Genomic DNA, 24467 nt, shown 5'->3' with positions numbered 1-24467 from the left:
AAAATATATAGAGTCACTCATAACCGCAACGAAACCTGTAACTTCCGTTTTAGAACTTTTTTTGCAGAATTATTATTAATGTTTAATTCTTTTGCTTTTCTCTTCAATAAAATCTAATTCTCAAATTTGCACTTCAAAATAGTTTGACGTCAACTCAATTATTAGTCAATTCATTTTTGATATATTTATTTCTAAAAAATGTTTATTACTAATTCCAATTGCGCGTAAAATATGTGATAAATATGTGCTTTCATTCATACATTGCTCTTTGTTGCGAGAGAAAAAGCACAAAAGCTCTCTATATGTCTATATGTGAAAGCACAAAATTTTGTCTTTGCTCCACTGGAGTGTGAAAATCCGCTCGTTATGTGAAAATATGTTACGAGAACATTTAACAAATGTGTGAAAAGGATTGTTAAATTCTGGAAGAGACGGAGACATGTATGGACCGAGAAGGTAATTTGGTAACCGATGTCCAGGGCATACTGTGTTTATGAAGGGAACACTTCTCGGACTTGCTGAATGTCAGTGAAAGTGCAACACCAGCAGAGTGTTGAACCCAATTCCCCAATCGATGACGCTGGAACAGATGTTCCATTGCCCAACCATGAAGAAATTGGAGTTGCAATTACTCGCTGGAAGAACAACAAAGCGACAGGGGCCGATGGATTGCTGGCCGAGCTATTCAAATACGGCGGCGAAAAACTGATAAGGTGCATGCATCAGCTTCTTTGCGGAATATGGTCGAAAGAATGCATGCCCGACGATTGGAATCTCAGTGTGCTCTGCCCAATCCATAAAAAGGGAGATCCCACAATCTGCGCCAATTACCGTGGGATCAGCCTCCTCAATATCGCATATAAGGTTTTGTCGAGCGTATTATGTGAAAGACTAAAGCCCACCGTCAACGAACTGATTGGACCTTATCAGTGTGGCTTTAGACCTGGAAAATCTACATCTGACCGGATATTCACCATGCGCCAAATCTTGGAAAAGACCCGTGAAAAGAGGATCGACACACACCATCTCTTTGTCGATTTTAAAGCTGCCTTCGACAGCACGAAAAGGAGTTGCCTCTACGCCACTATGTCTGAATTTGGTATCCCTGCAAAATTAATACGGCTGTGTAAGCTGACGTTGAGGAACACCAAAAGCTCCGTCAGGATAGGGAAGGACCTCTCCGAGCCGTTCGATACCAAACGAGGTTTCAGGCAAGATGACTCATTATCATGTGATTTCTTTAACCTGATGCTGGAGAAAATAATACGAGCTGCAGAGCTAAATAGAGAAGGTACAATCTTCTATAAGAGTGTACAGCTACTGGCGTACGCCGATGATATCAATATCATTGGATACAACACCCGCGCCGTTATTCTGCTTTTTACAGACTGGATAAGGAAGCGAAGCGTATGGGTCTGGTGGTGAACGAGGACAAGACGAAATATCTCCTGTCATCAAACAAACAGTCAGCGCATTCGCGCCTTAGCTCCCACGTCACTGTTGACAGTCATAACTTTGAAGATGTAGATAATTTCAACTACCTGGGAACCAGCATTAACAGCAATAACAATGTCAGCCGAGAAATCGAACGCAGAATCACTCTTGCCAACAGGTGCTGCTATGGACTGAGTAGGCAATTGAAAAGTTAAGTCCTCTCTCGACGAACAAAAACCAAACTCTACAAGTCTCTCATTATTCCCGTCCTACTTTACGGTGCAGAAGTATGGACGATGTCAACATCCGATGATGACGGCACTAGGAGTTTTCGAGAGAAAGGTTTTGCGGAAGATTTATGGTCCCTTAAACATTGGCAACGGCGAATACCTCAGAAGATGGAATGATGAGCTGTATGTATTATTCGACGACATAGACATAGTCCAGCGAATAAAAAGACAGCGGCTACGCTGGCTAGGTCATGTTGTTCGAATGAACGAAAGTGCTCCAGCTCTGAAAGTATTCGATGCAGTACCCGCTGGTGGAAGCCGAGGAAGAGGGAGACCTCTACTCCGATGGAAGGACCAGATGGAGAGGGACCTGGCTTCGCTTGGTATAACCAATTGGCGCCAAACTGCCAGAAGGAGAGACGCGTGGCGCGCTGTTGTGGACTCGGCTATAACCGCATAAACGGTGTCTACGCCAGTCAAGAAGAAGAAGAAGTGAGCGAATTAAAATCTAATCCTTATGGACGCGAGAAGCTTGCCACCGGCTTTAATCAAAGAGCAAACGTTACTGCTAGATCTAACGGACATAAACATTTGTATTCTTCAATATAATGTTTAAGGCTTATAAATAATTCCGCATAAAGCTTTCGTTGCATGCCCTTCTTAATATAGTTTAATCGAGAAACTCCGCTAAACCCTTTTTACCGTTATCAACACATTGCCTGCGTATCATAACCATATTTGTAGGCTGTTAGTAATTTGATACTTTTTGGGCAAATTAAACCAGATTCAACGGCTTTCATAACGGCACTATCAAATACGAAACAATTACCATTGAAATAGAGCCGCCACAGAAACAGATGAACCGAATGACTCAAATAACAGTTAAGTTGAAAATCTCTAATTTGCAAAAGCAACATTAGATTTCGTGTTATCTCTGGGTAATAATGGCCTTTCACCCTACGGTGTTAAGCAACCAAAACGTTGACATCAAGGTGCCACATAAAGTCTCCACGGGTTCCAGTTATGCGCTGGACTTGTTGGCTTTGACAAGACCAACACAAACCATTTGGTGTAACCTTTTAATTTCCTTCAATTTCCCTTTTGCGCGCGCGTTTCCTTTGTTTTGTATATTTATATATGTTTGTATGCTTCGAGGGTGTGCGCGGGGGTTTTACAATAACAAAACAAGCCAAAAACAACAAAATACAATTCCATTTCGCCATAAGCAAGGCGTGTTTCCCGCCGGGTCAGAGAGCGCGCACTCAAAAAGGGTTAAATTGTCGGCAGACGCCACGTAAGTGGAAGGGAGGGATTGACGCAGGAAAAGTGAAAGTGAAAATGTCAGTCACAGATAACAGCGGGAAATTTAAATAGAAATCACGAATGTTGTGTTTTTGGTGTTTTGTTGTAATCATTAATATTTGGTTTTTGTTGTACCATTGGAATAATGAAGCTAATATTGGTTGGAGAGATAATATTTCTGTTTATTATATGTAGTAGAACAAATATATATATTTGGTTAGATCTTTCTTTTTCCGAATTTTCTCAAATATTATTGTGTATTTATTTATATATTTGTATGTATGTTTATACAATATATAATATATATATTTATGAATGCATGATAACTCAAAAAGCTTACTAGACCAAATAAAAATTAGTTGCCTACATTTAGGCGCCACCGCATATTTTGATTTGTGGATTTCTCTGGGAAGTAATTTTTACTTCCGGAGCAACATTTCATGTATCAGATTTCAATATGAAGTCTTTCACATCTGAGTGGTATATAAGCTTACTAAATCTAAGAAAAGAACTGAGATCAAACTAGATATACATTCGATTATACATAAACAAGTAAAAAAGGGCTAAGTTCGGATGCAACCGAACATTTTATACTCTCGTAGTTTTATATATGGTATAAAGTCCATTGAAAGTTGGAAACCCTTATATTAGGTATATGTGAGCTAAGTAAGGTTATGATCCGTTTTCACACATTTTTGGCACGGAGACATTTTATTAGAAGAAAAAATAGTCCCTCTGAATTTCTTCAAAATATCTGAGAGACTTAACTATATTTTCGGTAAAAAATTTATTCGAAGCTCTGAGGTCTTCATATTCGATATAAGGGACCTTAAATTCTTATGTTTCGATTTCAACAATTTTTAGAAGGGCAATGCCACTCTTTAATTGCAGTATTTATGCAAAGTTCTGTTCCCATATCTTCACTAGCGCTTAACTTATATATTGTAAAGTAAACGATTTAGATTGACTTCACAGTTCTGGTATTTAGGAAGTAGGCGTGGTTGTGAACCAATTTCTATTTTCATAACATATTATTGGGATGCTAGGAAAATATTACGAATCGAATTTCATTGAATTTGGACGAGTAGTTTCTGAGATATGGTTTTGACTCATAAGTGGACGGAACCACACCCATTTTAAAATTTGTATACCAATTTGAGTGTAGTCCTTCTGTTCCATAGTTATGATGAAATTTGAGGTGTCTGGTGTTTTTCCTTACAGCATTTTTAGTGGTTTCCAATATAACTTTTGTATGGGAGGTGGGCGTGGTTATAAACCGATTTCCTCTATTTTTGGGCTGGTAGTAAGGTAGTACCTATAAGAAATGACTGTAGATAGTTTCCTTGATATAGCTCTAGTGGTTAACGAGATATATACATGTAAACCCCGCTCACTTCCAAAAAAATTACATCCAAATATGACCTTTCCTAGTGCGATCCTTTGTACCAAGTTTTATTTCATAGCTTTATTCATAGCTGAGTTATGACACTTTAGAGGTCCGTTTTCGAAAGCCATCTTCCTATGGTGCCAAGAAACAGGTGTAACAAGTTTCATCCAGATATCTCAGACGGACAGACAGTCATTCGGGTTCGAACTCTACTCGTCACCCTGATCACCTTGTTATATATAACTTTATACCTAACTCGTTTAGTTTTGGGTGTTACAAACAACCGTTATGTGAACAAAACTATTATACTCTCGAAGCAACTTTGTAGCGAGAGTAAAAAAATATAATGGAATATCTGACCAATATATAAGCGACTACAGATGTGATCAGTATAAACAGTTCTAAGCTTTGCTCCTTAAGAAGTTGTCTAATGGGTTTTATTGAAACATATTAAGACTTAAAACATCGTAGTCTTATTAGGTTCAAGAAAATAGTTTCTGGGAGTAATGAATTGGAAAGAACAAAAATTTTTTTAAGTATTAAATTATATAATTCAGAAATTCTAGGGAAATCGGATAAGAATTAATCTATGAAATGGAAAGTATTAAAATACCAAAGGTTTTTGTGCTCTTTTTTGTATTTTATTCATTTTAAGGAAATATAAATTTTATGGCATTTGAAAAACAGCGTGACTCCACCATCAGTAGTTATTTAAGCAATAGCAGCAGCTCCGCCAATAATTCCAGCTACAGCAGTACCAACGGCAATTGCACCCCTTGCTTTCTCAACAGTCTTAGCCACCTTATCGACCTTTTGTGCGACCTTGTGCTGCAAGCAAAATAGGAATTGTAGCTCACTTTTCCTTAAAAACTCTGTGTCTAATTTAGAAACATCAACTCACCACATCCTGTCCAACTTTGCCGAGGAAGTGTGCCTCCACAGCCTCTTGGCAGAACAAGCAGAATACCAGCAAAGCTACAACGACCAAGTATTTTGCGCTGAACATTTTGTAGTTGTATTGTTTAGTGTTTCTTATGAAATCTTAACTTTCTTCGACGTTGCAGTTGCTTTTATAGCGATTGCGTTGGAATATGTGCATATACCCCCTGCTGTGGGCCGATAAGAAAAGCTCGCATTCATCCGTCAAAAAAGTTGAAAGCGCGTAGAATTATCACTTTGTTGACCAAGATTTTTTGTACTTTCACTTTATATTTTCAATATTTGGTTTATAAACTTTGATTGTATAACTGTTTATGCGTTAGCTAATTATTCATTTGGGTTTAAGAGTGATGAGTTAAAGAATTTTGGTTTATTTCTGAAATTGTGGAAAAGTTTTTTATACTCTCGCAACAAATGTTGCTAAAGAGAGTATTATAGTTTTGTTCACATAACGGTTGTCTGTAACACCCAAAACTAAACGAGTTAGATATAGGGTTATATATACCAAAGTGATCAGGGTGAAGAGTGGAATTCAAATCCGAATGTCTGTCTGTCCGTCCGTCCGTCTGTGCAAGCTGTAACTTGAGTAAAAATTAAGATATCTTGATGAAACTTGGCACACTTATTTCTTGGCACCATAGGAAGGTTGGTTTCGAAAATGAGCAAAATCGGACCACTGCCACGCCCACAAAATGGCGAAAACCGAAAACACATAAAGTGCCATAACTATGCCATAAATAAAGCTATGGAAATAAAATTTGGTATGCAGGATCGTACTATGAAGGGTCATATTTGGATGTAATTTTTTCGGGGAAGTGGGCGTGGCCCCGCCCCCTACTAAGTTTTTTGTATATATCTCGCAAACCAATAGAGCTATATAAACCAAACTTTCTGCAGTCGTTTTTTTAGCCACTTTCTAATACAGTCCAAAAATGAAAGAAATCGGATCATAATCACGCCCACCTCCCATACAAAAGTTAGGTTGAAAATTACTAAAAGTGGGTTAACTCACTATCGAAAAACGTCAGAAACCCTAAATTTCAGATAAGAAATGGCAAATGAAAAGTGCACTCAGATTTTTTACAAAATGGAAAATGGGCGTGGCGTCGCCCACTTATGGGTCAAAAACCATATCTCAGGAACTACTCGACCGATTTCAATGAAACTTGGTTTGTAATAGTTTCCTTACCTCCCAATAATATGTTGTGAAAATTGGCCAAATCAGTTCACAACCACGCCTACTTTCTATATACCAGAACTTTGAAGACGATCTGAATCGGTTACTTTACAATATATAAAGTAAGCACTAGTGAAGATATCGGTGCAGAACTTTGCACAAATACTACGTTTGTAGTGTGGCAGCCCCATTCTAAAAATCGCCAAAATCGTACCATAGGTTTTCAAGGCCCCTTATATCGAACATGAGGACCTCGGTGCTTCTAACCTAATATTATGGTTTCCAACTTTCAATGGACTTTATACAATATATATGACGAATTGTGTATTATATAATATGAATAAAGTTAAATAAATAAATTGCGAGAGTATAAAATGTTCGGTTACAAACGAACTTAGCCCTTCCTTACTTGTTTAATACCGATTTTGATTTTGTCGGGCATTGCCAACATTTCTCTTTAAAATACAATATTTTTTCTGTTTAAAGCTAATGCGAACCTCCAATACATATTTTGGAGAATACGAAGTACGAGATTGCTAGGTCTTAGACATTAAATATATGAAAGAAATACCATATTTATCGGGAAAACTATGTGAAAATCAGAACCAATCAGAGACAAAGTCGTGGTCAGTTAATTACAATATTATTCTAGAGGAGTTTTCTCTCGGGAGAGATTAAACATAGAGGATTCTTGTTTAGGTCTTTTAAAATACAATTAAAGATAACTCGTTGCGTTAATGAAGAATCTTCTGACTAACTAAATTAAATATTCTGTATAAAATAAGCTTCGGTTCGACTACAGACCCTATTTTGTTAGCAGCGATAACCTTTTTTACCCAAAGATGACAGTCAAGCAATTCAAAATCTTTAACTTCTTTTGGTATTTTCTAGAACCAGTATAGACCCTTCGGATATATATAATTATCTAAAGTTTTGAACACTTAAGTTACATCTAGGAAAAATCTCATCTTACCTGTATAGCCTTTTAATACTCATTGGCTTTATAAGACAGCACAGATAAGATTCTATCGCTTCATTGACAGTGGGCTTTAATACCGTATAAAACATATTCGATTAATCATATATGCGATATCTTGTTTATATTGTTTGTGGTTCCTCTTGGGGATAGCTAAGGGTACAATTTTAAATTAGATCCCAGCTTAACTACTTATATCATTTAAATAAATTATCGTTAATCGCCGACAGGGTTGCCCATAAGATTGATTGGTTCAACTGTTGGGTTCTCTATTAACAACTTTGACAATATCTCCGTTGATAATCCATTACCAGGTCCATTCTTTCCTATTCCATTCAAATTCATCGCCTTCTCCACAAATTTGAATAATACCGCTGTTGAACTCGAACGCCATAATTGAAGCACTCTACTATTGGGTCTATTCTACTCTACTCTGGGTGTCAGAAACCTGCTTGTAATTTATTATTTTTTAACTGAGTGGCAACATTGTTCACTCAAAACTTTTGTGCGCGTAGTGACCTTCAGGGTATTATTTGTTTTTGAGCAAATCAACCAATTCAATATTGGAAGCTATCACAATAAAAGCGTTATGTAAACAAAAAAATAAAAACAAAAATCTCATGTTAGAAATGTTATAAATTCTTACGGACGTCACAAAAATGCTATCAATTGGAAAATAACTTATACAACTAATTATGTATAATCTAATTTCGAGCATGTATTAATATATACAAACAATCGTACACACTGCAGCAAAGTAATGACAGAAAATCTTTTCGGAAATTAATTACGTTGTTAGAACTTTACGGAATATTATGAAGAATTGCTTTTTGATACCAATTCGTTATGAGTTTATCAAACACACTTTGAATGTGGAGTCGTTGTGGGTGAAACCAAAGATAAAATTTGATGTATCACCCGAAAGTGAAATGACCTGCAGCAATCATTATCAACAAAGCCTCGGCAAAGCTGTAATAATAACACGTGTTTAACTCAATAATAACGGTAAATGCAATAAGATAACCGTTTAGACAAACAGTAAATATTTTCTTTAGCATAACAAGTATGGGAAATTGTTAATATTGTAACATATAGGAAATTCCCACACAAATAATGAACGAGTAAATAGTATTTGGGAAAATACTAATGCTTTTGATATAATGTCTGGTCTTTTAATGACATAACAACAACTTGGTATTCAATTGTTAATCTATTTGAAAACAATTTAGTGCAATTAATAGTTTTATTATTATAATTTTTTCCCCCAAAATTAAACAAAAAGTAGTTCAAATAGATCTAATATTATGTAAACAAAGTTTAATAAAGGTCCAAATTCTAGCGAAGCTGAATATTAAAATCGTCAAATTAAATATCGTGTGAAATATTTCGATATCTTAGATCCTCCTTTTGGAATCTAATCCCTCATATCTCTTTAAAAATCAAACGTATTAAGAGAAACTAATAACTAACACTACGTATGTATACATATTAAGTGAAACATAGGTACATATTAGGTTGGCAAATATCACTTCGAACTGCGGAGGAATGGTTTCGACGATTCAGAGCGGGGGAAAACGACACCATGGATAAGCCAGACGGCGGAAGACATGTGACGACGAATATCAATCTAATCATGGAAAACATCGAGATAGACCGGCATGTAGCATCTCGTGACATCAGAAGATGGGAGTTAGTCACCAAACCATTTTAAACCATCTACAGAAGGCTGGATACACAAAAAAGCTTGAAGTTTAGGTGCCGCATGATTGGACGCCAAAAAACCTTCTGGATCGGATCATTGCCTGCGATATGCTGGTCGTGCCCAAGTCGAGATTGACCGCTAGGAAGGTTTTGCTGTGTGTTTGGTGGGATTGAAAGGGAATCATCCACTATGAGCTGATCCAATATGGCCAGACGATTAATTCTACTGCGAACAACTGGACCGTTTGAAGCAAGTGATCGACCAGAAACATCCAGAATTGGCCAACAGGAAGGGTGTAGTGTTCCACTAGGGCAACGCCAGACCACACACTTCGTTGATGACTCGTCAGAAGCTACGGGAACCCGGTTGGGAGGTTTTATCGCATCATATAGTCCGGACATAGCGCCAAGTGATTACCAGCTGTTCCTATCCATGGCGAACGCCCTTGGTGGTGTAAAGTTGAACTCAAAACAGGCTTGTGAGAAGTGGCTGTCCGAGTTCTTCGCAAATAAGGAGGGGGGCTTCTACGAGGGGGGTATTATGAAGTTACCGTCTAGATGGAAACAGATTATCGAAAGAAACGGCGCATATTTGAACTTAGAACATAGAATAAAGAACAAAAAAGCGGAAGGGAGGTATTTGCCAACATAATAGTTTTATTAAGATTACCATTTGCTGCCCAATATATACAACTTCAAAACAACCAAGGGAACAATAATCAATATATTTGATGTATAAGGTCCATGGGATGGTAAGGACCGACTTTTTTGCTAATTTTCTTAAGGTTTCCACATATTATTATAACAAATGAAAACAAGTAAGGAAGGGCTAAGTTCGGGTATCACCGAACATTTTATACTCTCGCAATTTATTTATTTAATTTTATTAATATAACACACAATTTGAACCACATATTCGTCATATATATGGTATAAAGTCCATTAAAAGTTGGAAACCCTAATATTAGGTATAAGCGAGCTAGATAAGGTTATGATCCGTTTCACTAATTTTTCCAACGGAGACATATTATTAGAAGAAAAAGATTTCCTCTGAATTAAATTAAGATATCTGAGAGATTTACCGACATTTTCGGTAAAAAATTTGTTAGAAGCACTGAGGTCCTCATATTCGATAAATAGGGTCTTGAAAACTTAAGGACCGAAAACTTAAGGATCGAAGATTTTTAGAAGGGCGATGTCACTCTTTAAATGCAGTATTTTTGCAAAGTTCTGTTCCAATATATTCACTAGTGCTTACTTTGTATATTGTAAAGTAAACGATTGACGACTTCCAAGTTCTGGTATACGGGAAGTAGTCGTGGTTGTGATCCGATTTGGACTATTTTCACAACATATCATTGGGAAGCTAGGAAGATATTATAAACCGAATTCCATTTAAATTGGTCGAGTAGTTCCTGAGATATTGTTGTTGCCCCATAAGTGGGCGGAACCACGCCCATTTAAAATGTGTATACCATTTTGAGTGCAGCTCTTCTTTACCACATTTATAATGAAATTTAAGTTTTCTGATGGTTTTCCTTACTGAACTAAATCAGTTTTAGTAGTTTTCAACCTAACCTTTGTATGGGAGGTGGGCGTGGTTATGATCCGATTTTCTTCATTTTTGGACTATATAAGGTAGTACCGAAAAGAAACTACTCTAGAAGGTTTCCTTGATATAACTTTAGTAGTTTACGAGATATGTACAAAAATCTTAATAGGGGGCGGGGCCACGCCCAGTTCATCAATAAAATTGCATCCACATATGCCCCTTCATAGTGCGATCCTTCATGCCAAATTTTATTTCAATAGCTTAATTTATCCATTTTCGAACTTAACCTTCTTATGGTGCCAATAAATACGCCTTCCAAGTTTCATGAAGATATCTCAATTTTTACTCATATTACACTTTGCTCAAGGAGTTGCGGAAATATACATAAATAGCTAAACAATTTCCTTAACCTCTTGTGCTCCATACTTGAATCAGCTTAACCCACTGTCGTTTAAATCACTACCGTAGCAGCTAGTTATACCCTCTCCCCTACTCACCGGTCAACCTATGTGCTACTGCACATTTCAGGATTTGTAAATATCTGCCATGCTTCGCATACTTTGCGCTTTTCAGCAATAAATTTGTACAATAAATAAATTAACGCTTTTACTTTTTGTACAACAACAACAACAACGCAAAGCGGTTTCTTTTTGTTTTTCCTTTCGTGCATATTTTCATTGCGAAAGGATTCACAGCACTCACACCTTTGAAGGTAGGGGGAAGACCGGCATCCATTTCACCAAGCTTAATTACACCAAAACTTTGTTGCTGACTGCAGCAGCATTTATGTTGCACGCTTTGCTGGCTAATTAAATTTGTTGCTGCTCGCTTTGCTATTTTGTGCCGATTTCTGCCGAGCTGAGTCCACTGAGGAGTGTGAGGGGCGTGTTTGTCAGTGGGCGTGTTTCGCATGGAATAAAGCAGTCAATGCAAAGTGATTTATGCAAGCGGTAATCCTGATTGCCCTACGTTTGTCTAGCTGGCTGGCTGACTGGCTAGAGAGCGCCTGCCTACCCGCCCGCCTCGCCAGCCAAATTCCATAACAAACTATTTTTGGTGTAATAAAATTGCGCATTTAATTAAGAAAGTTTGCTTATTTGCATGAAAAGTGAAATTCGTGTAAATTTACATAACCGTTAATTGAGACGTGGTGCGAGTTAATAGAAGGCCTTACATTGTGGCGCTTTTGTATTCGAATTCGTCGGCGTCCCTTTAATACATTGTTTAGTTATATAGTACATTGTAAATAATTTTATTTCAAACTCATAAAAAATATTTTTTTACAACAACATTTTTTTATGAACTCAACAATATTCGGGTGTGCAGAAATTTCACACAAAAATCACTTTTGCGTTAATAACTGCCAGAGAATATGCAAAGGTTCGCGGTTGGGTCTAATGCAGTGCATAAAATGTGAACTGTGAATCCATAAAAATGCGATAAAAATTACGCAAAATAGCATCCCGTGTTTACTTTTATGCGTTTGGGAATAAACATGCTTTTCAAATATATTGTAAGTGATACAATAACTATTTGCACAGTGAAGCTGTTTGTAATGCGACTTAAATATGCGAAAATATTCATAAAAGTTTTAGAAATGGCTTGAAAAGATAGTGCCCCTCCCGGACAGACATCCGGATTTCAACTGCACTCGTCATCCTAATCATTTATATATATATAACCACGTATCTAACTCTTTTATTTCTGGGTGATACAAACAACCGTTATGTTAACAAAACTATAATACTCTGTGCAATATGTCGCGAGAGTATAAAAACTAACTTTTTTGTCAAATTTCCGGTATATATTGCATAGATAATATTGTTCCAAGGATGTGTGCAATATTTGAACGAAATCGCTTCAAAACTTTTCGAGAAGTCGTGCCCACTGACTTGAAAAATTGAGATTTGAGATAAAAGCGTTTAAAGTTTTAAATTGAAACTGATGTGGCCTGCTGGGCGGAGCTTCCAAAGGGTCTATTTCTTAGAATTTTACTCGATTTAATATTATGGGATAATATTTGCAGCATATTGTACTATTTAATAAGACAAAAACATTTTTCTTTTTGAAATTTTGAAACCCACCTAACCTTTTAAATTTGCAAAAATATTGTTTAAAGCTTGGAAGTGTCTTTAAAAGGTAGTCCATTAGTCTTATCTCAACATTTGAAAAAAAACGCTATACCAGAACATTTTTCATTCTACCGAAAGCGAAATATGTTTTACCGAATTCGTCCCAAGAAGTTTGCTTTTCCAAAATTGACGGAGAAAAATAAATACAGAGTGAAAACTACTAGATTTCCGATTGAAATGATACCGAGGATAGTCATATACGAGGATTATTTAACTTAACGTATATATTTGGACTTGGTGGTTAACAATACAATCGATTGGTCAAATCTCTGCTAGCTATATTTGGGCGCTCGCCTGTCTAAAATTTTACATGTAAAAGCAACAATAAAGTTATCCAGTTGAATTCGTGCAGGAGAGTATGCGAATACCTTATTAAAAATTCTATCGCCGCTTGCTGAGCGCTACCAAGTTTTGTTTTACACATTTTAGAACCATTTTACTATTGTGAACGGATCAAAGGACAATTTACTGTCAAAATAATAAAAAATTTTATACACAAATTTGAAATTGAAAATGGCAGGCGAAGATAAATCGTAAGAATTTTTGTATTGAATTTATTGAATAAAAAACTTTAATAAAAATTAAATCTGTTGCAGAAAACGTAAGAGATGGACGGTGGTAGAAGAGTTCAGTGCGACCAAGTATAGGCAATTCGATGTCAGTGCTGCCAGTTCGTATGAAAATTTAGAAAATTTTTTCGATTGGCTTGTCTATAGCAGTTAGCCAATCGATGACAGCTAATATCACAAATGTATAAGGAACTCTTTTAAAACCAAACTAAACGAGAAAGATTGTTATGTCAAATACTGTAAAAACCATAAGATTTTCTTTCAAAAAACATATGGAAAACTGAACTTGAAACTGAAAAATACAATCCATTTGCAATAAAAGTTCAGAATATTATCGAAGAAGATCTGAATGAAATTATCAAAGAACTGTCTACATTGCCGATATTGTAGACTGGGGTACAAAAGCAATAATATGGCATTATTACATAATGTTTGACTTGAAGTCACGAAAATTTTAAGAAAAAATGTGTAATTTCTAAAGTTATAGCTGTTTGTGTTGACCCAGTTCCAAAAATTATGTATTCTAAAAGCTCTAGAAATTTCATTAAGGGGGCGAGCCTGCTTTAGAGGCTTCAAAAAATCTATATTTTCAATAATTTTTTTGAAAAGGAAAGAAATATCTGATTGAAATAAAACTTTTAGAATTTATTCTTATATATTTGAAGAGTCTTCTCAAATTTTTTTCTATTATTATACATTAGATATTCTTCATGTTTGAAGAAATTTACGGAGGCGCCTAGAGTGTGCAATTTCTGTGTGGCGGGCAAGATGCAGGTCGCAATTTTCATCTGAAACAAAAGAAATTTTTAATTTTCAATAGTGTAATTCCTAGGTGAACCAAGACAATTCAACAATAAAGTGAAAAATTCAACAATTTTTCGCAGATTAAAAAAATTAATTAAAAAAAATTAACTTTAAATCGTTTAAAACCCGGATTAATGTTAACTTAATCTAAGTTCACCTAGAAGAGAATTTAATTCCAAATACAACGCATTTTGATTCGTTTCGATACGGCGTTTACTTTATCTTTCCCGCCAATTTAAAAACTATGCAAAAGGCGAATTTTGTCGAGGGAGAGGGAGTCAATAGACCTCTTGAGCTTTATCTAGTACATACGGTACACCTGAGGTAAAAAAAACTGTTATCGGAATTGTGCTAAAACTGTTCTTTAACTTCTCCTTAATTATATAAAAAACGCAAATAATCGTCCAGCTTATTCTTTAGAGATATGTTATGAGACATGTATATCTGGAAGATATTTAGTGATCAAAATATAATTATATTTTAAATTTACTTCTTTTGCGCAATGTTCGTGCGTTTATTCTCTGAATTGGACTCGCCTAAAAAAAAGTAGGTCTCTGCAAGTTTAGAACACTGTGCGAAAAACATTTGCGTAAGCCCTTCAATCAATCTAATACCGCAAACAATCGCCTCGTCATTTGGTTACTGATATTATTTGACTATTGCTATTATTGTTGTTGTTTATTTCAGCGCGTGAATTTGGCAAATGCAAAAATCGTAAAAAGCTCACAATGTCGCAATAAAAATCGCATCAAACTGTGCATACAACAATAACACAAAGGTGTTGCTGCCAGCCATCCAGCCGCGTTCATACTATTTGTATTTGTAGTGGCACAGGCAGTGCGTGGAGAACGCTCGTAAACGCTATCAGCAAATCAAATGTGTGTGTCAATGAATTAGAATCGCCTTTAAGGATAATAATTTTGCATTTCCCTATTTTTTATTATTCTCATTCTCCGCATTTTTTATGCGTACGCACTTTTATGTGGCGTCAAACGTCAAGCGGCGTGTCATGTAGTAGGTAGGTAAATTGAAAGGTTTGGGTTTTAATAGCGTTTTGTTTCGGCTTCTTTTTATTATGTAATATTAGGAATGTGTGCGCATACGCTTTGACGAGCATATTGACACTGCGGTCGTTGGTGGGTATTTTTGCGCCTTAGCTGATGAAAAGTGACATGGGTAAGGAAGGAGCGCCGAAAAACACTATTGTACGACTTAAATGATGGTATGTAGAAGGTTGCGAGTCGCAGTAGGCACACAATAGTGAAATCGTGATTGCTCATCAGCATCGCAAGCTACATCCCCGTGGTCATATTCATCATAAATATTTTCAGTTGGAGAAGAAGCTACGCTAGAAATTGCGTCTCAGTATTAATTCATTGACGCTTTTGTTTGTTTAGTCTTTTTGTTCTTCGTTGATTTTTTTACGTTGTTGCTTGCAACATGTAGAAAATAAAATTCTATTTCAATTCTAAAAAACATTTGTTTGTTTAAAGGATTTCTTTCAATTAGTATGCGTGTATGTGGTATACGCTTACGTAAATGCATAAGTAAAACGTATTTGAGGTCTTAACAATGGATCAAGTGCTTGATATGAGAGCCGGAGGCAGCTTAAGTAGCCACCATTGAAAAGAGTACGGAAAGACGACTCTCTTCTCAGCTGGTACTAAATCCAGTAGTCTTAAAATTTACTTTTATTCTTATGATATATATATATATATTACACATATATTTAGCGTAGAAACCGCTTAAGCGATTATAGCCGAAGCCACCAGAGCGCCAACTGGAAACACCAAGTGAGGCCAGGTCACTTTGCACTTGGTCTTTCCACCGGAGTGGAGATCGTCCTCTTCCGCGGCTTCCTCCAGCGGGTACTGCATCGAACACTTTCAGAGCTGGAGTGTTTTCATCCATTCGTACAACATGACCTAGCGAGCGTAGCCGCTGTCTTTTTATTCGCTGAACTATGCCAATGTCGTCGTATAACTCGTACAGCTCATCGTTCCATCGTCTGCGGTATTCGCCGTTGCCAATGTTCAGAGGACCATAAATCTTACGCAAAACCTTTCTCTCGAAAACCCCAAGAGTCGTCTCATCGGATGTTGTCATCGTCCACGCTTCGGCGCCATACATCAGGACGGGAATAATGAGCGACTTGTAGAGTTTGATTTTTGTTCGTCGAGAGTTCGTCGTAATATACTTTTAATTTGTGGTCTCATATTCAGCGATCCCAATTCGGTAAGATCAAATCGCAAATGTTGATAAGACAAATACAATTTGAATTTAATGTAATAATAACAAAAAACGTATCAGCCCATCAATTATCATGTCTGGGAATTTTTTTGAATAAGTAAAATATATTCTTCACTGGATTTAATGCTGATGTGATATGTATGCTTGTACATATAGAAATTGAGACTTCATCGAAATATACAGATGTAGTCAAAATTATTTACACATCGGACTTTTTTTTTTACAAGTTTCACAGAAAAAGCATTCGCTTGTTGTTGTTGTTGTCGCAGGGTAACAAAATGCTATGTTGTTGTAAACCTTGATCTATTCCTGAACGAATGAAGTCAGATTGGCTAGAATACCTAGAAATATGGCGGAGACATAAGCAAATGAACTGAAGACTCGGAGTAGTCAAAAGTATTTACACACAACTTGAACTCTATTATCCTGTTCTTATTTAATGATAACTTTAAAATTTTAATGTTCAGTATAAGTTCCTATTCTAAGGCGCTAAATTCATAATTGGTTACATTATCATTGGCATCAATAACAGCCTGCTTTATAGCCTCTATGGTATTCAACACAATTTTGCGCTAAGTTAACTGTTAATTTAGACCAAATGACGGTAATTTCGGCGTTTTCAGTTATTATATCAATTGTCCTCTGATATTTAACGAAACCCCAAATATTTTCAAAAAAGTTTTGGTCAGGGTCAACTTGATTTGCTTCATTTAAAACTTTTGTAGGTAAAGATCCTTCATGAAATGGAGCATTGTCCTGTTGTAAAATGTAGTAAATAGTTGGAAAAGGCCGACTAACCACTACAATGGCATCTTCTTCTTCTTGACTGGCGTAGACACCGCTTACGCGGTTATAGCCGAGTCCAAAACAGCGCGCCACGTATCCCTCCTTCTGGCAGTTTGGCGCCAATTGGTTATTTCAAGCGAAGCCAGGTCCCTCTTCCTCTGCTTCCACCAGCGGGTACAATGACATGGTCATGTGAATTCTGATATATCCGGTTGATTTAGGTTCCCTAAATTAGTACCAAATCTCCAAAACAGAAGTAAGAATAATTTCCCCAAAAAATCATAATGTCACTCCAGACTCTATTTAGCGTCTAAACTGCATTGTTCTTCTTTTCACGTGGTAAATACATAAAGCGTTTACTAAAGAAGCCCTGGAACTAAAATTTAGCCTTATCTGTCCACGACAGGCTTTAGGATGAATTTTAAGGCATATCGCTTTTTTGGATTCGGAAGTGGTCAACTTTATGCACAACGTAGGTATTTATGTTACTATTTTTAAATGTCCTTAACAGTGTAGCATCATTAACTGTTCATGCAATATGCTGATTCGATGCTGCTGCAATATTAACAGGACTAATTGTGGGATTTTGTAAGACAGTTCCTACTAATCTTCTGCATTCTCTTTTAGTTATCACAGGTTTCCGCCCAATTCTCTTTAAATTGTCCTTGCAATATTTCGGGTCCTCTTTTTTAATAACATTATAAACAGTATTCCATCAAATTCTTTAAATTATAACTAACTTCGAAGCCGAAACCCCAATCTTAAACAGTCTCCGTTCTAGTTATAATCCTTAATTCATTTGTAATAATATTTTTACTACACAATTTCTCCATTTCGCTTTGGTGAAAATTTCAAAAATTTCTTCGACAAAAAAAAATTAAAAATCAAATGACTAGATTTCAGGAAAAAATTCAACGAGAAACTAGTCGAAAAGCGAAAAAAAATTATTGATCTCTAGGCATTCAAAGTAGTTAAACTTTTAGTAAAAAAACGAAGTAAAGAAAATTTTTTCACAAAGCAAAGGGATATATGTAGATTTGTATTAAGAAATCAATCAAAATTTCTGTGTAAAGACACAGTTCTTTGTAACTATTAGATCGTAAGAGAACTGAAGGCTATCTATTAACACAAATTTATATGAATATGAAGATCCTTAGGATGTGCATATAAATATTTCACGTACGTTTATTTTATTTAACTAATAATACTCTAAACATTGTAACAAATTGGCTGATAAAATTAGATAAGTTAGTTATACGTTTTACAGACAGCTACGCACATACAGGTTCTACTCGCATTGGTCTTATCAGTAAGTTTTTTACAACTTGACTAAAAATTTTGGTATAAAAGCTCTTGCAAAATCGAAGAGAGCGTATAGTTCGACTTCAAAACTCAAACAAACAATTTCAAAATGTTCAGCGCTAAATACTTGATCGTTATGGCTTTGCTGGTGTTCTGCCTCTTCTGTCAAGGCGTTGTGGAGGCTCACTTCGGACACGAATTGGTGAGTTGACTTTTGACAATGTACCCAGAAATAATGTGGAAAAGGAATTTATTTTTTAATAAATTTTAATTATTTTATCCATAGCACAAGGCCGTTCACAAGGTCGAAAAGGTTGCGCATACTGTTCAAAAAGCCCAGAATGTGATTGCCGCTGGTAGCGCTGTGGCTGGAGCTATTGCAGGTGTTGCTGCTGCTTAAGATGATGAATTTTGATGCCTGTTTCTTTGGAAAATTGCAAATGGCATATGCTTTATTAATATATAGAAAAAAATAAACAAAAAAAATTTGAATATAATTGAAATTTTCTGTTTTAAGTATCATTTACTTAGACCTAAAATTCGAAATATCGTTCATTGTCTTGAACTTGAAAGATACATAATGAAGCGAAGTTTCCAAAAATAATTTGAACATTTGAAACTGTATTAATTAAGAAATCCAAAACGATACATCCATCGTTTTTTCAATTTCATCTACCAATACAGTATACTCTCGAAAAGTAAATCGATTGGTATTTTGGGTAATTTACTTTTTCGAATTATTTACTTTTCCAAATATATCAGGGACCGTAACTCTTATGACTTTTATCAAAAAAATCAAAAAATAATAGTTATTTTTGATTTTTATATATTTAGATCAAAAATAAAAATTATTTTTAATTTTTATATATTTAGAGCAAAAATAAAAGTTATTTTTGATTTTTTTTTTAGATCAAAAATAAAAGTTATTTTTGATTTTTATTTTTTTAGATCAAAAAATAAGAATTATTTTTTATTTTTATATTTTTAAATCAATAATAAAAATCAATTCAAAATTTTTATTTATTTATTTATGCCGTATGTATTACAATATGCTGCATCATTCCAATTTTTATATATGAATATATGCGTCTTACCCATTATCAAGTTCAGGGGCATAATATTTTGTTGTTATTATAACCGTACACCTTAGTTTTACTTTAAAGCTTAACAGAGATTAAGAAACATATTATGTCACAAATTTTGAATTTATTTTTATTATTGATTTAAAAATATAAAAATCAAAAATAATTCTTATTTTTGGATTTAAAAAATTAAAAATCAAAAATAACTTTTTTTTTTTTGATCTAAATATATAAAAATCAAAATTTAAAAATCATACAATATTTTGCATATAGTTCACCTAAAAATCATGATGGTGTAATCAAAACTTTTCTACGATGTTCCTTTATGTATGATTTTTTTGATTAAAAATTGTAAAATAACTCTTATTTCCGGTCCCTGAAATATATACATAAATTATCTGTTTTTATAATATTAAATGCATTTTGAAACTTAAAAAATTCATTCATTTATTTGCTTCAATAAAACATATGGATTTGCATGAAAAACATATTTACATTTACATACATACATATGTATTTACTATGAAGAAAAAAAATTTTGAATATTCTTTTGTTTTTTGTCTTTTGCAATATATTTTCTGACCATTTTTGTACGACAATTCAAAAAGTCTGACACCTGATTTGCATCGTTTTCATTTTTAAACCAGTGGATCAAGTAGGAGAGTTTATTTACTAAAAAGACGCGATAAACAAGAGAGTAAGTGTTTTTGCAACACGCTGCTTGCTTCGTTTCGAATTTTTTATCACACTCTCTGAAAAGTAGATTAAAAAATTTACTTTTTTCGAGGTGCACGTGTAATCTTAAAGGTGATTAACTTTTCCGCGATTATTTATTTCTGAGAATTTACTTTTCGAGAATATACTGTATATCCATATATTGAATTTTCTCGAGTTACTACCTAGAGTATTTTTCCTATTTAAAGACAAGCCTACATACAATCATAGACTGAAATTTAACATTATTTGACGGTTTTGCTATTTCATGCTTAAAAATTGTTAATATAGAAGCATGTGTTTTAATATTAAATATTGGTTTTTAATAATCTAATGCAGTATATATAAATCAATAATAATTTTGCCTGGAACCACTTTCTTATTATTTCTAAATGTGTTATACCTAAAACCTGTCAATTTGACGGTTAAAGTTATATGAGTATAAAAATTATAAGTGTACCTCGTAATATCGGTAAAATTCGGGATCAGATTCTGATATAAATAAATTGCCCGAAAGCGAGGGTGAACACGATATTATAACCTAAATTAATGAGATAGTAGGAGTGAATATTATCGTAATACCTAAACTCGTAAAAGTAAAATATGCGTATTATTTCAGATACTGAAATCGAAAGTATGGAAACCAATAGAGGAAAGTGGGGGTAGTGTTAGATAACCAACTCATAGTATATGCAAAGCGTTATCAAATATGTACTGAAATCGAGGCGCGTAAAATTTTGCAAAAATATATTTTGAGTAGTTACAATGGCACAATTACAATATATTCTAGAGAGTTTGTATGTTAGAAGTGCGTGTAAAGCAAGTGAAAGAAATCTCCATTTGAAATATCCAATCTAAGAAATGGAGTCTTTTCATAAATAATATCCAGATTAAATTTTATGGAAAATCATCTCTTTATACGAAGTCAGAGAATAAAATCGGACATATTTTCTTTAATTTTTGCAACATGAAACAGATTTATCAAAAGTAATCAGGCTTCTTACATGTATGTTTTATAACATGTGGAAAGAGGCCCCTATAGTAAACATTTCACAGAATATTGTCTTTTTAAATTAGCTGAGGAATTGAGTAGTGATTATCAGGTTGATCAAAATTTATTCAACTAATTTCCTGATGATGTTGAATATATATAAAATGTATTGAAGATAATAGTGAATACAAATTTATAGTTTTTTCGTTTTCGTTCCAAGTGCGTTCGCCATGTCCGGGCTATATGACGGATGCGATAAAACCTCCCAACCGGGTTCCCGTAGCTTCTGACGAGTCATCAAAGAAGTGTGTGGTCTGGCATTGTCCTGGTGGAACACTATACTCTTCCTGTTGGTCAATTCTGGACGCTTCTCAGGCGATCGATCTGCTTCAAGCGGTCCAGTTGTTCGCAGTAGATGGTAGATTTAAGCGTCTGGCCATATGGGAGCAACTCATAGTGGATGATTCTCTTCCAATCCCACCAAACACACAGCAAAACCGTCATTGATATTGTCGTATGTGATCTAGTTTTCGTCGCCAGTCATCATCTGCTTCAAAAGTGGGTCGAGTTCGTTCCGTTTCAGCAGCATATCGCAGGCGTTCCTTCAGTCCAGAAGGGTTTTTTGCGTCAAACCATGCGGCACCCAAACATCAAGCGCTTTTGTGTATCCAGCCTTCTGCAGATGGTTTAAAATGGTTTAGTGAGTAACTCCCATCTCCTGGGCGATGTCACGAAATGCCACATGCCGGTCTAACTCGATGTTTTCCATGATTTGATTGGTATTCGTCGTCGCAGGTTTCCGCTGCGCTGGCTGGCTTATCCATGGTATCGTTTTCACCCACTCTGAATCGTCGAAACCATTTCTCCGCAGTTTGAAATTATAGAATACCATCCACCAAAACACCATTAATCTCACGGAACATTTCTCTAGCGGATTTGCCTTTAAAGAAGAGAAAACTTTGAAATAGCGCCAATTTCGGCATTAGTGAACTCCATGTTTACACGTCTATAACTGTTGAATGCAATATCCGAACTAATCATGCATAGCGTCATTTTGTAGGTTATGTCAAGACCTTACAAAGATGTTTAGTATTACCAGACAAAAAGGCGGAAGGGAGATATTACCCATATATTTAAATCATTCGGTTAAATATCTAGTCTATTCCCATTTTTTTATCACATTTAGTATGCTTATATACCATCTTGATGCCAATATTTCATATTTCACAATGTGAAAATTATCAAAGGAAAACTATGAGATTTTCCAACAACTATCTTCTGATATTAAAGAAGTGTATGTGGAATTTATCAGATATCAAGTAGAATTTCTCTTGTACAGTGCTTATTATAATCCTAGTGTTTGCATGTCTTCCACACTTAAAAAATAGGACGATATTTCGAATACCATCTTAAAGAGAATATTGTTACAAAAAAGACAAATTTAAACTACATTCAAAATATTTTATTTCATCCACATTTTTATTAAACACAAATCATTTTAAGTTTTCTATAGCAGTAGTCATCATATTCATTATTTTAAGCAGCAGCAACACCGGCAATAACTCCAGCCACAGCGCTACCGGCGGCGATCACATTCTGGGCTCTTTGCACAGTATGAGCCACCTTTTCGACCTTGTGAGCAGCCTTGTGCTGAGGAAAAAAATAATTAAAAAAACATTTAAAGTTAAATTTGCTTTCTTGATTTCGTGCTAAATTTCCAAGAGTAAACTCACCAATTCGTGTCCCACGCGGAAGTGTGCCTCCACAGCCTCTTGACAGATGAGGCAGAACACCAGCAAAGCCATGACGATCAAGTATTTAGCGCTGAACATTTTGAAATTGTTTGTTTGAGTTTTGAAGTCGAACTATATGCTCTCTTCCCTGTATCGAGTGCTTATATACCAATTTTTCTATCCAAATCGCAAATGTTGATAAGACAAATTCAATTTGCATATAATGTAATAATAACAAAAAACTTATCAATTATCAATCAATTATAATGTCTGGAAAAGTACTGGATCTCTTCACTGGATTTAATGCATCAGATGTATACTTGTACATATAGAAATTGAGACTTTGTCGAAATATATTTTAAATATAATGATCTTCATCCCCAAAGTCGAAAATTAATGGGACATTCTACCAAAAAATTCATAAAAATATTCACATCTTCTTCTAGTCTCTGAATGACGATTTAAACCATTCCATACAATACTATTGTTCAGTTCCGTTTACGTTGTACCGAATGTCGTGGGAACGGCCGTGAGTAATATTCTTACTTCTTTCGCTTTGATGAAAATTTCAAAAAATGCTCGGCTAAGAAGATATAAACCCCATATAACCAGATTTGAAGATGTGGTTCAAGGAGAAACTGGTCGAAAAGCAAAAAAAAAATCGATTGATCTCTAGGCATTCAAAGCAGTTAAACTTTAGTTTTAAACTGTGAAGAAATATTGTTCGTAAAGCAAAGGGAAATATGGAGATCGAAATTTCTTTGTAAAGGAACAACTCTTTTGTAACTATAAGATGGGAAGAATATATTAAAATAGAATATATATTAAAATAGAATTATATGAAGATGAATATCCTCATGATGTGCATATAAGCATATGTAATATTGACTTCGAGAACGTTTATTTTATTTAACTAATATTTATAGAATTATAATACTTTAGCTGATGAGATTAGATAGTTAGTTATACATTTTACAGACTGCTACGCACATACAGGTACACGCATTGGTATACTGATAAGACAACTCTTCTTTACAACTTGACTAAAAATGTTGGTATAAAAGCGCTTGTAATATCGTAGAGAGCATATAGTTCGACTTCAAAACTCAAACAAACAACTTCAAAATGTTCAGCGCTAAATACTTAATCGTTATGGCTTTGCTGGTGTTCTGCCTCTTCTGTCAAGGCGTTGTGGAGGCTCACTTCGGACACGAATTGGTGAGTTAACTTTTGGCAATGTACCCAGAAATAATATGGGGAAAGGAATTTATTTTTTTAATAAATTTTAATTATTTTATCCATAGCACAAGGCCGTTCACAAGGTCGAAAAGGTGGCTCATACTGTTCAAAAAGCCCAGAATGTGATCGCCGCTGGTAGTGCAGTGGCTGGAGTTATTGCCGGTGCT

General features: G+C 35.1%; 1 protein-coding gene across 1 annotated transcript; it reads right to left on the bottom strand.

Annotated features, from left to right (window-relative positions):
• Positions 1-4972: 4972 nt before the first annotated feature.
• Positions 4973-5416, bottom strand: LOC128924167 (uncharacterized). The gene is made up of 2 exons (XM_054236141.1): positions 5255-5416; positions 4973-5181 (listed from the first exon to the last, which is right to left on the bottom strand). The coding sequence occupies exons 1-2, from the start codon at positions 5357-5359 to the stop codon at positions 5065-5067; spliced, it is 222 nt and encodes a 73-aa protein (XP_054092116.1). The 5' UTR covers positions 5360-5416; the 3' UTR covers positions 4973-5064.
• Positions 5417-24467: the final 19051 nt, after the last annotated feature.

This window comes from Zeugodacus cucurbitae, chromosome 2 (assembly GCF_028554725.1).
Source record: "Zeugodacus cucurbitae isolate PBARC_wt_2022May chromosome 2, idZeuCucr1.2, whole genome shotgun sequence".
NCBI classification, from domain to species: Eukaryota; Metazoa; Arthropoda; class Insecta; order Diptera; family Tephritidae; genus Zeugodacus; species Zeugodacus cucurbitae.
This window is presented reverse-complemented; position numbering and strand designations above follow the sequence as displayed.

Excerpts from the sequence above, each read along its gene's own strand:
- LOC128924167 (XM_054236141.1), bottom strand. The coding sequence starts at position 5,359 with ATGTTCAGCGCAAAATACTTGGTCGTTGTAGCTTTGCTGGTATTCTGC. Across the intron at positions 5,182-5,254 it reads GCAAAGTTGGACAGGATGTG|CACAAGGTCGCACAAAAGGT; the intron begins GTGAGTTGATGT and ends TTTTGCTTGCAG.